This window comes from Gallus gallus, chromosome Z (assembly GCF_016699485.2).
Source record: "Gallus gallus isolate bGalGal1 chromosome Z, bGalGal1.mat.broiler.GRCg7b, whole genome shotgun sequence".
Taxonomy (NCBI): domain Eukaryota; kingdom Metazoa; phylum Chordata; class Aves; order Galliformes; family Phasianidae; genus Gallus; species Gallus gallus.
In genome coordinates this window covers 2,239,520-2,253,580 of record NC_052572.1, presented here as the reverse complement: position 1 = coordinate 2,253,580, position 14,061 = coordinate 2,239,520, and the positions used below count along the sequence as shown (strand labels likewise).

The following is a 14,061-nucleotide window of genomic DNA, read 5'->3' as shown; positions in this document are numbered from 1 at the left end:
GTACAGCTCCACTGCAGTGGTGCTACACAGATGGACATCCTCTACAGACCACCATGCCTAAAGACCACCATTTGCTGGCACTGGGAACTGGAAGAGCTCTTTAGCTTGACTTATGCTTAACTCAGGAGAAGGTAGAAGGGATGTCCCATTAGAGGAATTCAACGTAAGGAATAAAGAACTTCACAGCATAGTTCTCAATTTCAGTGGCACTGCAAGAAGCCAGCTGTCACTTAGCAGATGTTTCATCTTTCTTTCAGAGTGCCATAGCTGCAAAACCTTTTATATCTGCACTTCTCATTTATTTACTCCTTTAAAAGGACAGGGCGAACCATGACTATTTATTGTGGATGTCACAAACATGAAGGGTAAACACGACACTGAAAAGCAGACTCCTTTACACTAACCACAAATCAACTTGCTGCTGAACACTGTGAGTGGGATGGCAGAAGCGCTCCTGGCTGAGTTTTGTGATCTCTTCTATTTTCCTCAGCCTTGGTGTGGTAAAGAGCACGTGAGCAAGGAAAAATAAAACACTGTGGAGGATCAGTGCTGCTTGGTTGTGTTGGACAGAAGAGAAGAAATAGCTTCAGAGACTGCCGTAGTGCCACCAAGCAATGAAAGGACAGCTGCCTTTGTGCCCAGCCATGCTGGTGATGGAGTCCGTGAGAAGAAACTCACATTTGGCAATGCTTTTAGCCTCTGGCTGAGCTGTAGATGGTGTAGGACGGAAGGTGAACCCGTCACCAAAGTGCTGCCATCACCCAAACTGGAGACAGCAAATACAAAGGTGGTCTCATCCAGTGCCCACCGCCCCAAACGTTACTTGGCTAAGCTTCCTGGCCCCCCAAAAATGAGTCTTTTTGGATGGGTTTTGGGTGCTCCCACTTCCAGAGCTGATGCTCAACAGGTCGTTTTGAAGACTTGTGTCTGTTTTTCACAGTTACATTATTGTTGGCAAATGTTAATAACACATGATATTTCAACAGCATGCCATGTCTTCCATTTATGGTACATGACAAAAAGAGCTGAAATGTCATGTATTTCACTACCAGCACACAACCACAAAAGAAATAAGAAAGACCTATTCTAACCAGAAGCTGAAGTGGTAGTACCATCTTTAGGCAATGCATGATATTTTATCTCTCTATCTATACTGGGAAATGGAAATACCTATAAAATGTCATGCATTTGCAGTCATGTCATAAGTGAACTCATATAAACATTTAGTTGAAAGATGCATGAGATTCCATCCTTTTGCCATATTCACAAAGCAGCACAATCAATTTGGGGGCAATGGACTGTTTCATGCTTTGCTTTGTATTTAGAAGACAAAACTATCAGCTAAACAGACATGCCTACGTTCAGGCCAGCTTTTCACTCAGTTTTCTTGATCACTATTGGCTTTGCTTACAATGGCAGAAATGCTGTCGATATTTGGGAAGCCCCATAGGAAATTACAGTTGCAGTTCTGGTGGTCTCTTCCTACAGGACTTGTTTCTGGAACTCAGAGCTGCAGAAGGTTGGCTTCCCGTGCCTCTCATCCTGGATTACCTCAGCCACCTGTTCTCTGCAGTAGCAGGGACCAAACCTAAAATGCTAATGGAGAGTTGGACAGGGTTATGCTGCTGCTGCAACCTCAAATCCTCGCCACCCATCCTGGGAGTGGGCATTAACAAGAGATAAGCTGTACAGCCATTGGTAAGGTCGTGGCTGATTAAGAAATCTCCTGACTTCTCCTCCAAAGGGAATACAGAATTTTTATAACAATTTATTACTATTATTATTTTAAAATATAATGTCTTCATTCTTTCTGCAGCCACAAGCAGAAGAATGCTTTTCCACTTAAATGGTTTTGTATGTAAATGTTGACCACAAGAAAACTCCCTAAGAGCAGAAGCTGTTTGATAGCTCTGCCAAGCACCAGCAGGCAGGTCTGGGCACTGGCAGCTCTTCCCCAAGCAGAGCTGTGGATGATGATGATCCCACATTGGCCACTGACATGAGCTGGACACAGCATCTTTTGCCTCCTGTGCCTCATTTCCTTTTCTGTTGCATCGAGAGAAACAGTATTCTGCTTTACAAGTTCATGTCTGTATGAAAATTACAGAATGAGTAATCTTGATCATGTAATAGTAATATACCAAGTTCTCCTGAGAATGATAGGGTGAGAAAGCTCCTTTGGCTACCTCTGATTTCTGAATTTCAAATATGGCAAACAGGGCTGAAATTTCATGTATTTTCTTTACCATTCCCATATCATTTTCTTTACAGACTCTCATGTTTGAGTTGCTTCACTGGGAAGAGAAGCTCTTTTGAGGTTAAATTTAAAATAGTTGCAGGTACCTCTTGTCGGTGCTGTAGAAATGGAGAAAATGTGGAGTTACCGTGTGACATTAGCACAGGATTCATAATCTTTGATGCACACTTTCAAGAAAACCAGAACAAAAAGAACACAGAAAAACAGAGACACACAGCGTAGACCCCACGGGGAAGGGATCTCTGCTTTCTCTTACTGCAGCTGTCCAGCTAAGGGGAAATCAGTGCTTGCAGATCTGACACTTTATTAAAGTTACTCTGCTTTCATGGGTCAGGGGCACCTGTTGACCTAATGTAGAAACTGCGAAACTCCATCCAGGGGATGGCATTGGTAGTGGCTTGAGAAAAACAAAATGGTGCAACCACAAGTGTGCAAATGTGCACAGAGCAGATAGAGTGAAAGCAGCCTTGTTTAGGACACAGCCTAACTTCTTACATTTATGCTTGCCTTATATTTCCTACAGCTGGGTGTGGGTGGCTATCCGTCAGCCTTACTTCAGACCCACCAAATTACTCTTCAGAATCCTTAAAGGACACTTATCTCTCTGTACCTGATTTCACAGAGGGGGAATTTCAGTGGGATTTAGGCATGTGAATTTGGCCCATCGTGCCCACTCTAAAGACGTGGTGACTATTCTCAGCTCCTAAATTTGGGAGACCTAATTTAAGCCTTAAGAAAAGCAAGTATCCCCACACCTTGCAAGTGTGAAACTTACATAATAAGGATCTGAACATACATTTCCACCTACAGAAGGGAATGCAGGTTTGCAAGGAATTTGGAAAGAAGTATTCAACAGCAAAAAATTCAAATTTCCTCAATGGTCCCAAAATACCTTTCAGATTTATTCCCTCTGCATCCATCAGCACAGTATTATCTTTCATCAAAATGCAATAAGAGTTGCTGAAGAACAAGCCTCAAGGACACAGATTTCCTCCCAGATACTCACTTGCTCGTGAGATGAGTCTTGGGAGTGATCCCAAACTCTCCAAAGAGAGTAACAAACACATTGGCATCAGTTCCAGCTCCCCGGACGTCTCCTGTCACTGTCACCACCTCATAAACTGTGGAAAGAGAAGAAAAAGATCAGGACAACAGGAGAAGTTCCTTGCCCTATACGTTACAGATCCAAGTAGTTCCTCAAACCTCAGCTGAATTATAAATTCCAGAGAGGTATCACATCGACTGGTGGAGGCAAATGGGGAGACGGTGGATGAATTAGAACAGGTTTTGCTGAAAATCAAACAATTCTCTCTGTGAGCATATACTACTTATCATAGAATCATAGAATGGCAGAGTGGTTTGGGTTAGAAGGGACATTTTAGATGACCTAGTCCCAGCCCCCTGCTACATGCAGGGACTCTTTCCTCTAGACCAGGTTGCTCACAGCCACGTCCAGCCTGGCCTTGAATGCTGCCAGGGATGGGGCATCCACAACCTCTCTGGGCAACCTGTTCCAGTGACTCACCACACTCATTATCATAAAGAATTTCTTCCTGATATCTAGTCTAAATCCACCTTTTTACCAGTTTAAAGCCATTTTCCCTTGCCTTGTCGCTAGCTGCCCTTATAAAAAGTCCCTCCCTAGCTTTCCTGTAGGCCCCCTTCAGGTACTGGCCTTGGTGAAGCCATGTTGGTTACCATCTATCACTTCATCTTTATTTTCCACGTGCCTTAGTAGAGATTTCAAGAGGATCTGCTCCATGACCTTGCCAGGCACAGAGTGAGACTGGCTGGCCTGTAGGTCCCTGGATCTTCTTTTTTTCCCTTCTTGAAAATGGGGATTATGTTTCCCCTTATACAATCAGTGGGAACTTCACGAGGCTGCCATGACCTTTCAAATATGATGGACAGTGGTTTGGCAACTTCATCCACATCTACTTAGCTGTAGATGTCCCTATTCATTATGGGAAGGTTGGACTAGATGGCCTTTAATGGTCCTTTCCAACTTAAACAGCTCTATGATTCTATGATTCTGTTTCTCCTTCCCTACTGTAATGTATGTGCATGTATTACATGTAACAGAGGAATTTATGTGAAGTGTTAGAGTAAAGCTGTTGAGTCATTTTTCATTTATGCACACATCAAGGCAATGAACACTTTCCCGTTTGTGCTGGTAAATATATCTGTATGAAGATAAGGAGTCACTACAGCCAGAAAGTTTGCTTTTCAGATATTCTGGAGACTTTACCAAAGACCAAGTGGTAAATCACGGAGAGGATAAAGTGGGAAATTGTTTAAATTAGAGTAGCAAAGCGATGTCAATTTACCTTTCTGAGCAGCAGATTGAGTGGTGACTTTATTACCTCACGTCAATATCTTCTTGGGAGAAGCACAAGTAGAAAAGCTCACTTCTGCTCAAGTGGAGAAAGGCATAGCAAGGTCCAATGGCCAAAAGGTTAAAACATGAAAATTACAGGCAAACACGCATTTCTTAAGCAGGATGATGAGTGAAGCTGGAACAAGACTCAAGGTTTGTCAACAGGTTACCTTTCTTAAGGACATGTCTTGGTTGGCTCACTGCAGAACAGACAGCATGAAAATATAGAATCTTGCCTACAGACAGACCAAGAATCCTGATGGCCACTTTTGACTTTGGACCACGCAATAGTCATCAGCTAATGGCACAAAATTAGGTTCAGACCAACAGGCTGACGGCTAACATTTGCAGCATTTCATGTTGTATATGAAGTATATGATTTCTCAGATGGAACACTGTAAAAATGTCCTTCTCCAGGAGTGCATTAGGATTACGTGTTTTGTTAGGGTCCATTTTTTCCTCACTACATTACATATGTATTCAGAAGAAACAAAACAAACAAACAAAACCCGGATATCAAACCCCAGACTTTGAGCATCACATTTTTTCCCCAGTAGCACTCCTTCCCCAAGGGAAATTAAATCGCCATTTTAACTGAAAGGCTTGGAGACAGAGTGATAGAGCAAAACTGTGGCCATTCATGTACAACTGATTGGAAACAACTTCTCATTTCCAAGGGCTCTGTTGCATTGAGAAGGAACAAAATACCACAGTGTTTTCCTAACTTCTCCTTTCCATGAATACAAATAGGACAGAAAGGAGACAGCATCATAATAAATACACTAAGTTATGATCTATGCTCAGCTAAATCTTAAGAATGCCTTGGCTGGCATATTTTATTGATGGGCTCAAAAGAAGAGGAGATTTTTTCACAGCTGTGCAAAAAAGAACATGATATCCACAGTTTACACACGAGTAATATGTACAAAAAATGTTTTCATTCCTCTTGTCGGCATTCACACATACTAATGGGCACTGCTTGGCACAGCACAGAAAGACAGCGTAGTTGCATACACTACGATAGGAGTAAGAACTGCAGTCTACCTTGCCCTCATGATTCATTATGAATTACATCATGGTTTTCCATTGTCTCTACTTTGGAATTATCTAGCTTTCATCATTAAGCTACAATATTACTGTGCTCATTTATGGTGGCTTTTCATGTCTAGTCATCTCAAAGCACAGTCTTTTTCTGCTGGAAAGGAGCTCTGCAGGGAAGGACCTGGATGTTCTGGTTGGTTATGAGCTAGCAGTGTGCCTTGTGGCCAAGAAGGCCCATGGTATCCTGGGATGCATTAAAAGGAATGTGTCCAGCAGGTGGAGAGACGTGATCCTCCCCCTCTCCTTTGCCCTGGGGAGGCCACATCTGGAGTACTGTGTCCATTTATGGGCTCCCCTGTTCAAGAAAGGCAGGGAAAAAAGACAGAGATCTTCTAGAGATGGTCCAGCAAAGGGTCACAAAGATGATGAGGGGCCTGGAACATCTTCTTTATGAGGAAAAGCTGAGAGACCTGGGGCTGTTCAGCGTGGAGAAAAGAAGGCTTCGAGAGGATCTCATCATTGTTTGTAAATATCTGAAGTGAAGGATTGAAATGGATAAGGCTGGGATATTTCAATGGTTCCCAGTGAAAGGACAAAGGGCAATGGGCACAAACTGCAACACAGTAAGTTCCACCTGAACCCGAGGACAAACTTATTTGATGGTGACAGAGCACTGGAACATGTTGTCCAGAGAGGCAGTGGAGTGTCCTCTGGAAATACTCAATACCCACTGAATTTCCTGAATGACCTGCTGTAGGGACCTTGCTTTAGCAGGGGGATGGACTAGATGGCCTCCAGAGGTTCCTTCCAACCCCTACAATTCTATGATGTTGCAACTGCCAAGGGTGCTGAGGGAGCTGGCAGAGATGATTGCCAAGCCAGTTTCCATCATCTATCAGCATTCCTGGTCAACTGGAGAGATTCCAGAGGATTGGAGTCCTGTCAGTGTGACTCCCATCTACAAGAAGGGCCGTAAGGACGATCCAAGCAACTGCAGGCCGGTCAGCCTGACCTTGTTGCAAGAAAGATTATGGAGCAGACTGTGTTGAGGGAGATCACACAGCATGTGAGAGACAAGAGGATCCTAGCCAGCATGGATTTACAAAAGGCAGGTCCTGCTTGGCCAACCTAATCTCCTTCTATATCAAGTGACCCACCTGGTGGATGAGGGAAAATCTGTTGATTTAGTCTACCTAGGCTTCAGCAAAGCCTTCAACACTGTCTCCTGCAGTATTCTGGGGAAGCTGGCAGCCCACAGCTTGGACAGGTACACTCTTTGCTGTGTAAAGAACTGGTAGGAGCAGGGAAATGATCAGGTACCTTGAGTACTGTGTTCGGTTTTGGGCCTCTCACTACAAGAAAGACATCAAGGCCCTGGAGCCTGCTCAGAGAATGGCAGTGTAGCTGCAGAGGGGTTTGGAGCACAAATCTTATAAGGAGCAGCTGAGGGAGCTGGGATTGTCTGGAGAAAAGGAGGCTCAGGGAAGACCTTATCACTCTACAACTACCTGAAGGGAGGGTGTGGCAAGGTGGGGGTTGGCCTCTCTTCCCATGTAAATAGCAACAGGACTAGAGAGACCAGCCTCAAGTTGTGCCAGGGGAGATTCAGGTTGGGCGTGAAGAATCACTTCTTCTCCAAGAATGTTCAGGCACTGGAATGGGTTCAAGAAAAGTTCAGATGTTGTGCTGAAGGACATGGTTTAGTGGAAAACCTTGGTGATAAGTGGATGGTTGGATTGGATGATCTTGGAGGTGTTTTCCAACCTTGATGATTCTATGATCCTATGAACTTGTCTGCATCATATAAGTACTTCTCATCATAAGAGCATCCTATAGGCATTTTCAAAGCGATGGCTACAGCTCAGCAAGCTTTTGTAAGAGGCAGTATGCTCATTTTCAACACAGGCTTAGAGAAGGGGGTCGTCTGAGACCACTGTCTGGCTGATGCTGAAGCAGCCAGCAGCCTCAAGCACTATCTGGATGCAAGGGTGGTACCTGATCAGGTATTGCATGGCAAAGCACATGGGATGGGGCAGCCCTGTCTCTGTGTACAGAATGGGGGAGGAGAGGATGGAGACCAGCCCTCCAGGAAGGGATCTGTAGGTTCTGATTAGTGGCAAGTTGAATCTGAGTGTGCCCTGCTAACCCTGGGGTGCATCAGGCTCAGCACTGCCAGCAGGCAAGGGAAGACATTGTCCTGTTGTGATCCACACAGAACAGAGGAGGCTAAAGGGAGGCCTAGTGGCAGCCTACAACCCCTCGTGGCTCAACAGCTACTCATAACCCTACAGCTCCTCATGGCCTTATAGATCCCTCACCATGGCCCGCAGCTCCTCACTGCAGAAGTCACACAGCTGCAAGAAACCACAAGCCACGAGCGTGCACACATTTGCACATTAGGTTCACAACCTCACATCCAGCATCTATGCACCAGCACGAGCAGGCAGCAGGTGGATGAGCAGATCATGCTGGGAGCAGATCTGAGTGTGGAGGACAGATGTGCTGCAGCCCAAGTAGCACACATTGTTGCTGAGCATATGCTGTGGTTAGCACCAATTTAATTAACTGTGCACAGAGGAACAAAGCAGAGGCTGGGTTGGTGACACTAGTATGTCACCACACATCAGAAGTGCTATGGTGCATGCCTGGAAAGGGAAAGGAGCTTTGCCACCTCCTCTCCATCACTACAACTGTGCTGCCAGCTGTGCAAACAAACATAATATGTCACTGCTTTCCTGTGACGCGATGGGAGCAAGGCACAGGAATCCCTCTGGGGGGAGACAACAAAAGTTTAATGCTACTATTGATGCTAGGTCTTACTAGGAAATGGAGCTGGGATATGCAGCTTGTTTAGCTGCTTCCTTCAAAGGAAAGGGGAGCCTGGAAGCTCAGCAGCCTGGAAGCAGGATCATTTATTTCCTTTGCATTTCTTTTATCTTTGATAAGCCATTGACAGCTGATGGGTGTGAGCGTCACCAGGAGCATCTCTGCAGCTGGAGGACCCACCCACCATGTAGAAGAGGGATAACATTTTGTACAGACCTTTTGCTGGGTGCAGCATCTGTGGCATAAGACAAGAGCTGTAGACCAATGGTGTTTTTTAACTACCTGAGGGTTTTGCTCATGAATAATTGTATGGTCGGGCTTTGTGACAACATGCCCAACCTCAGCAAACCCCAGGTGTATACATCTTGTACTTTTGGGGCAATAAATTAGCCAAAAAAGCTTGAAGTTTGATTTCTGTGGAAGTCACGCTTCCAACCGAGGGTGAAATCTGGGCCTGAAATACCATTTTTACTTCTTCAGTGCACCAGCTGTGAAGGGAAAGATTAAGGAAGGACAGCAGTTAAACATCCTTAATATAGTATCCGTCATCAGAGAAGCTGGCCCTCTTCCCACCAAGTCCCTTACTTTCTTTTTGGGTGCCACTGCAGGACTTCCAAGCTCCTCCTCCATTTTTAGCTTCCATTTTCCACATTCCTCTTCCCCATTGAGTAGGTCTGAATTCACTGCTGCTGTGGTTCTGTGGCTATCCTCAGGAATGCAGGCTGTTTTCACTTTAAAGATTTGCCTCTATGGTGCAAAACCGCCAGCCCCTAAAATCCTCCACCAGTGGAAAATATTTGCCTGAATTCTCCAGAATTTCCCAGCTCGTTTTTAACAGGGTCACTGTCTAAATAAGTCTGACCATCTGTTGATTCATTCTTCCTATCCACTACCCGCCTCAGTCTCACATGGAGTGCATGCTTGTTACTGAGGAAAGTTTTTTTAAAGTATCAGAACCAACAATCCGTTTGTTGTTGCAAAATAGGTTAAAAAACTGCAAAGTAGTGAAGTACAAAGTTTGCTGTTTTCCCATTATTTGACACTGATGCTGACTGCCAGTTCAGGATGTCTCTTGGGACTGTTGCTTGGCCCAGCAGCTAATGACAAATTATAGCAAAGCCTTTCAGACAGGAACAAGGTTTTGGTGTATCACTCCAAATTTGGTTGTATCCTGCTATTTAGACTTCTGCTTGACAGAAGCAATCACCGAATGCAAATATAGAGCATCCATAGGGATTTTATGGTTACTGCTGAAGTTTCCAAGTACATTCACAAAATCTTCCTCCTCCACTTCTGATATATGGGGTGTCAGTACGAAGGGCTTTGCTTCTGGCTGCCTTAAAGAGCTGTAATGGGGAACCACTGATCTTCTCAAGTTCTGCTCATGAAGAGGAGTACAGGAGGGACAGTTCATCCACTCTGGTATCTCCACCACAAGACCAGTAGAAGCAACAGTCCTAAACAGACACCACAATGCTCTACCAGGTGCAAACCTCAAGAGTTTCTGGTTTTCCCCCCTCAGTCAGCAGGATTTTAAACGTGAACTTTCTTCACAGATTCACTGAACTTTCTGCTTTAAAAACGTACAAAAAAAAACCCCACTCCTTAGCATATCTGTGCTCATCTTACACGTCAAGATCTGCTTTGCCAGAAGTGTCTCACTCTCTCCACAGAAAGAAAAGTTTGCATCCACCATACTCCCATTTTTCTCTTGGTCAAATACAATATGCAGACAATTATATTCCCTGTCACCTTGTCAAATATCAACACTGCTCATCCACTTTCCTTCTAATACAGACACAATGTCCTAAATGCCTCTATCTCTTACCCCAAGATGCCAACTTGGTAGGGCATAACTGAATGTTAAGATGCTTCTGTCTACCTGTGCTGTTCCTCGATGTTGACCCTACCAGTGTTGGCCAAATCTATCACACAACATGGGTCGAGGAACCCCATAGAAAGGTGAGACCACCACAAAACAGACTGGGTCCCAGTTTGAACACTGACCTCCTGAGCAAGATACTGCTCACAGGAGGACACTTGCATGTTGGTGCTTTTAAGTGGCAAGACATCTCACCCCTAAGATCAATGTAAGTATTTTGAGTGCCAGGACACGGCCAAGCTACAGTAATCTATAGCATTTTGTCTGGGAATGTTTGATTTTCAGGCCAGTCTCCAAACCTTACTTTTGTCCCAGTAGGCTAGGCAAAAAGACAATATAAAGCTCTTATGATAGCCGCCAATTCCAAACATTATCTCAATCAAATGGAATTTGTTTCACTTATCTCATCTGGTAGATATTGAACCCCCAGCTGACTGCACTCTTTGGCTCTCTGGCTTTAAGTCTTCAGAAACTGGTAAAAGTCTCAGCGAGCCGAGCAGAGCTGATTTGCTATGGACTGCAAACCCATTACTGCTTTTCATGGGCATCCCGAGAGTAAAAATGGAAATAATCAACACTGGGTTTTTCTGAAAGTAAGCATTCAAAACCAGTCATTTCAAGCACAAGATACAGACAGCATAAAATCAGTATCGGGTTACACTGCAGTGATACTGGAAGAACTTACATCTGTTTCCCTGTCTTGCAGAAAGAGCTTATGCTGTTCACTCGTCCATTCAACAGCCAGAATAGGAAAACACTTGTTTGAAAATGGTTGCTAAAATTACTGGGAAGCTTGACAAGCAGAGACTGAGATCCTCTAGCAAGGAAGCATTCAGAAATCCCTGTGATCCATAAGGAGGGAATTTCTTAAGGGCAGAAGAGTGCTTTAATTCTGATTCTCACAACATGGAACTGCTAAGTACCAATGATGACTGCAGATTCCCTTGGGTCACATTCTTATGCAGGGAACATTGAGAGCTGAGTGGGTGTTATGATAGTGCCTCACTTTTGTCCAGCAAGAGGAGTGCCCCTCAGTGAAAAGAAAAATTGAAATAAAGGGTAAGGGTTATGTCACAAAAATGACTGAACACGTGGAATAAGAGAGCAAAGCCTGGGAGGAGTCAAGGAGTTTAGGCGAGGAAGAGAGAAAGCAGAACTGAAGACAAGCCATGCTATCAGCATGGGCAAAGAAGTAGAAGATGCAAATACTTGAGGGCGACTGCATGCACAAATCACAGAATCAGAAGGGCTCTCAAGAGGCCATCCTGACATCTGTGCAAAATGCTTGGAAGTTTTTAACATCTGTACTGGCCATTGCAGGTTGGGGTTGCCCTCTTTGCCCATGGACACACAAGCTAATGTCACCGTGGTCTCAACAAGTGACATTCCTTCACCCAGTGTGACAATGAACCTCTGAAGTCAGCTCATTTGATTTTATCACATCACACTTTAAGCAATAATCTCATAACAAACAAAACTAGTCAAATTCTTCTCTCCTTCTCTCCAGGGCAAATCCTGACTGACTCCATTGACACGAACACAATGACTTCGGGTTCATATTGGCAAAAATATGAACAGATTTAGGCCTCACACACTATGAGAGTGCTTGCTTATAAAAGCTCCAGCAAAAGCAGCTTTTGAGTCTGGTACGGATGCCAAATTAATTATTCAAAGCAGAAGATGGGAATTTCTTCTATGACTATTTGAACCAGTTGCATACTGTTATCCATTTTTCCCATTCAGAGATTATACAAAGAATTGTGAAATTAATAGCATCTTGCATTTTGAAGCTCTTCATGGCCACGAATTAATGAAGCTTCCTGCAAACTTCCCACTAGCACAAGCAGCATTATCTTCAGCTCTGAAACATCACTTTCCTCTTAGAATTTAAATCCAAAGCTGAGTGCTGTCCCACCAGTTCCCACAGGCAGAGGAGCTGTAGTTTGGAGCTTGTTATGCTTCATCAGCTATTGCAAAATCAACGTTTCATTCTCTTGCACTGCAGGAAGCCAGACTCGATTCATCTGGTGCTCCAGCTATCACTTAAAAGTGCTTTTGCCTTCCTACCTCCAGAAAAACACATCTCTGTTCTTTGCTGGAACAGCAAAATAGAATTAGCCCAGTGATCAACATCTTTGTTATTCAAGTTTAAACTGTGCTGGAGGAAAACACTGTGCCTCAGGGGAGAGAAATATGTGAGAGAAAAACCCGTTCTGTCTCTTTCATTGTCTTTGGGGGCAGGGAGGGCTGGCCAGGACATGGGGTTTCTCTGAACCATGACTGAGGACAGCAGTGGAAAATAATAATGCAGCCTAGATAAAAACATGATATGGATTTTATCTATAAAGCAAAGTTTGCAGCAGAGAACTGCATCCGCAGAGTGCAATGGAAGCATTTCCCCACCACTTGTCCCTTTTCTCCAGGACCAGATCCTGACGATGGCCCCACTTTCTTCTTGCTGTCCAGGCAGCAGGACAACTGAGACCAAGAAGTGCTCTCCTTGTTGCCAGCTCTGCTCCCCAATATCCTGAACATAGCAGGAAGGGTAATTTCACAAGAGGTCCCCTTTAATGTCTCCCATGGTCCAGAGGCACTGGAGGATGGGATGCTGCACCTTCCAGCTGGTGTTGATGCTTTGAATAAGGAGGGGCTGGAACCTGCCAGCAGCTTGTTGTGAATACAAGCAGCATGTGTTACCTATATTTACAAGCACATTGTTAGGTGTCATTATGAATTAATCATAATACTTTGACTTAATCATTCATGAAAGACAGTTGCTACTCTCCAAACGGCACTTTAAAAAATAATATAAAAAAATAATAAATTGAACTCAAGTTGGTAGAAATGATGGCTTTCCCACCCCTGAACCACCGCTCTGTGATATCTGCACAGCGGGACTTGCAATGCATATGAATCCATCAGCAAAACCCACAGTTAATTTGAATGCTCTTCTTAAGTATTACCAGAGTGTTGCTGGTAATGCTCAGACAGATGAACCACCCCATGTGGGGCTGCACAGGGACTCATCACACCCGGAATGAAATTTAGTTTGCTCTGGTTCCCTCGCTGCTTAGTGCCTTATACCACAATTTTCTGCTTGGGCTTTCCATCTAGACTGGGACAGTTCTGCCTTTTTAATAGCAGAGTGTTCAGATAGTAGTCCAAGTGCCCAGGGACAGGACAAAAAGGCCGGTGGGACATGAGGGTTGGAGGGCATGCTTCTAGACTTGAATACATCAGTCTAAGTACAAAGGCTTCCCACTGACATTCTGCTCAGCTTCTCTTCAGCAAGTCCTCTCCATTAATGTCCAAAAAGCCAAATATTCCACCAAAACAACGCCTACAGATAATGAAGGTTATGAAAGTAAGCTTGCCACATTGTTCACATTTCAATACTTCAAGGGAGAGGAGAGCAGCAGTGCTTGCAAGCTGCAGCCCTGGTGCTGGTGGTTTTACAGGCACCAGCTGGCACATCAGCTGCATGGGGCACCTGGCACCCACAGCTGCTCCTCAGTGCTGTTTTGGGGCTGTCAGCTGGGCAAAGCCATCCCGATGCATTGTACACATGTAACAGGGGTGGGTTCTGCATATGCTTGGGGCTGTTCTTGTGCTGGGGGAACAAGTGCCAATACTCCTAACACTTCACAGACCAGACTATTAGGGGTAGTTTGATACTGG

At 44.4% G+C, this 14,061-nt stretch overlaps 1 protein-coding gene across 1 annotated transcript in view; it reads right to left on the bottom strand.

The window, feature by feature from the left end:
- The window catches only part of LOXHD1 (lipoxygenase homology domains 1), a 149,206-nt gene that overhangs the window by 114,370 nt on the left and 20,775 nt on the right, over positions 1–14,061 (bottom strand). Inside the window, exon 2 of the mRNA XM_025144978.3 lies at positions 3,264–3,378. Within this exon, the coding sequence (XP_025000746.3) occupies positions 3,264–3,378 (115 nt within the window). The remainder of the gene's footprint in view (positions 1–3,263; positions 3,379–14,061) is intronic.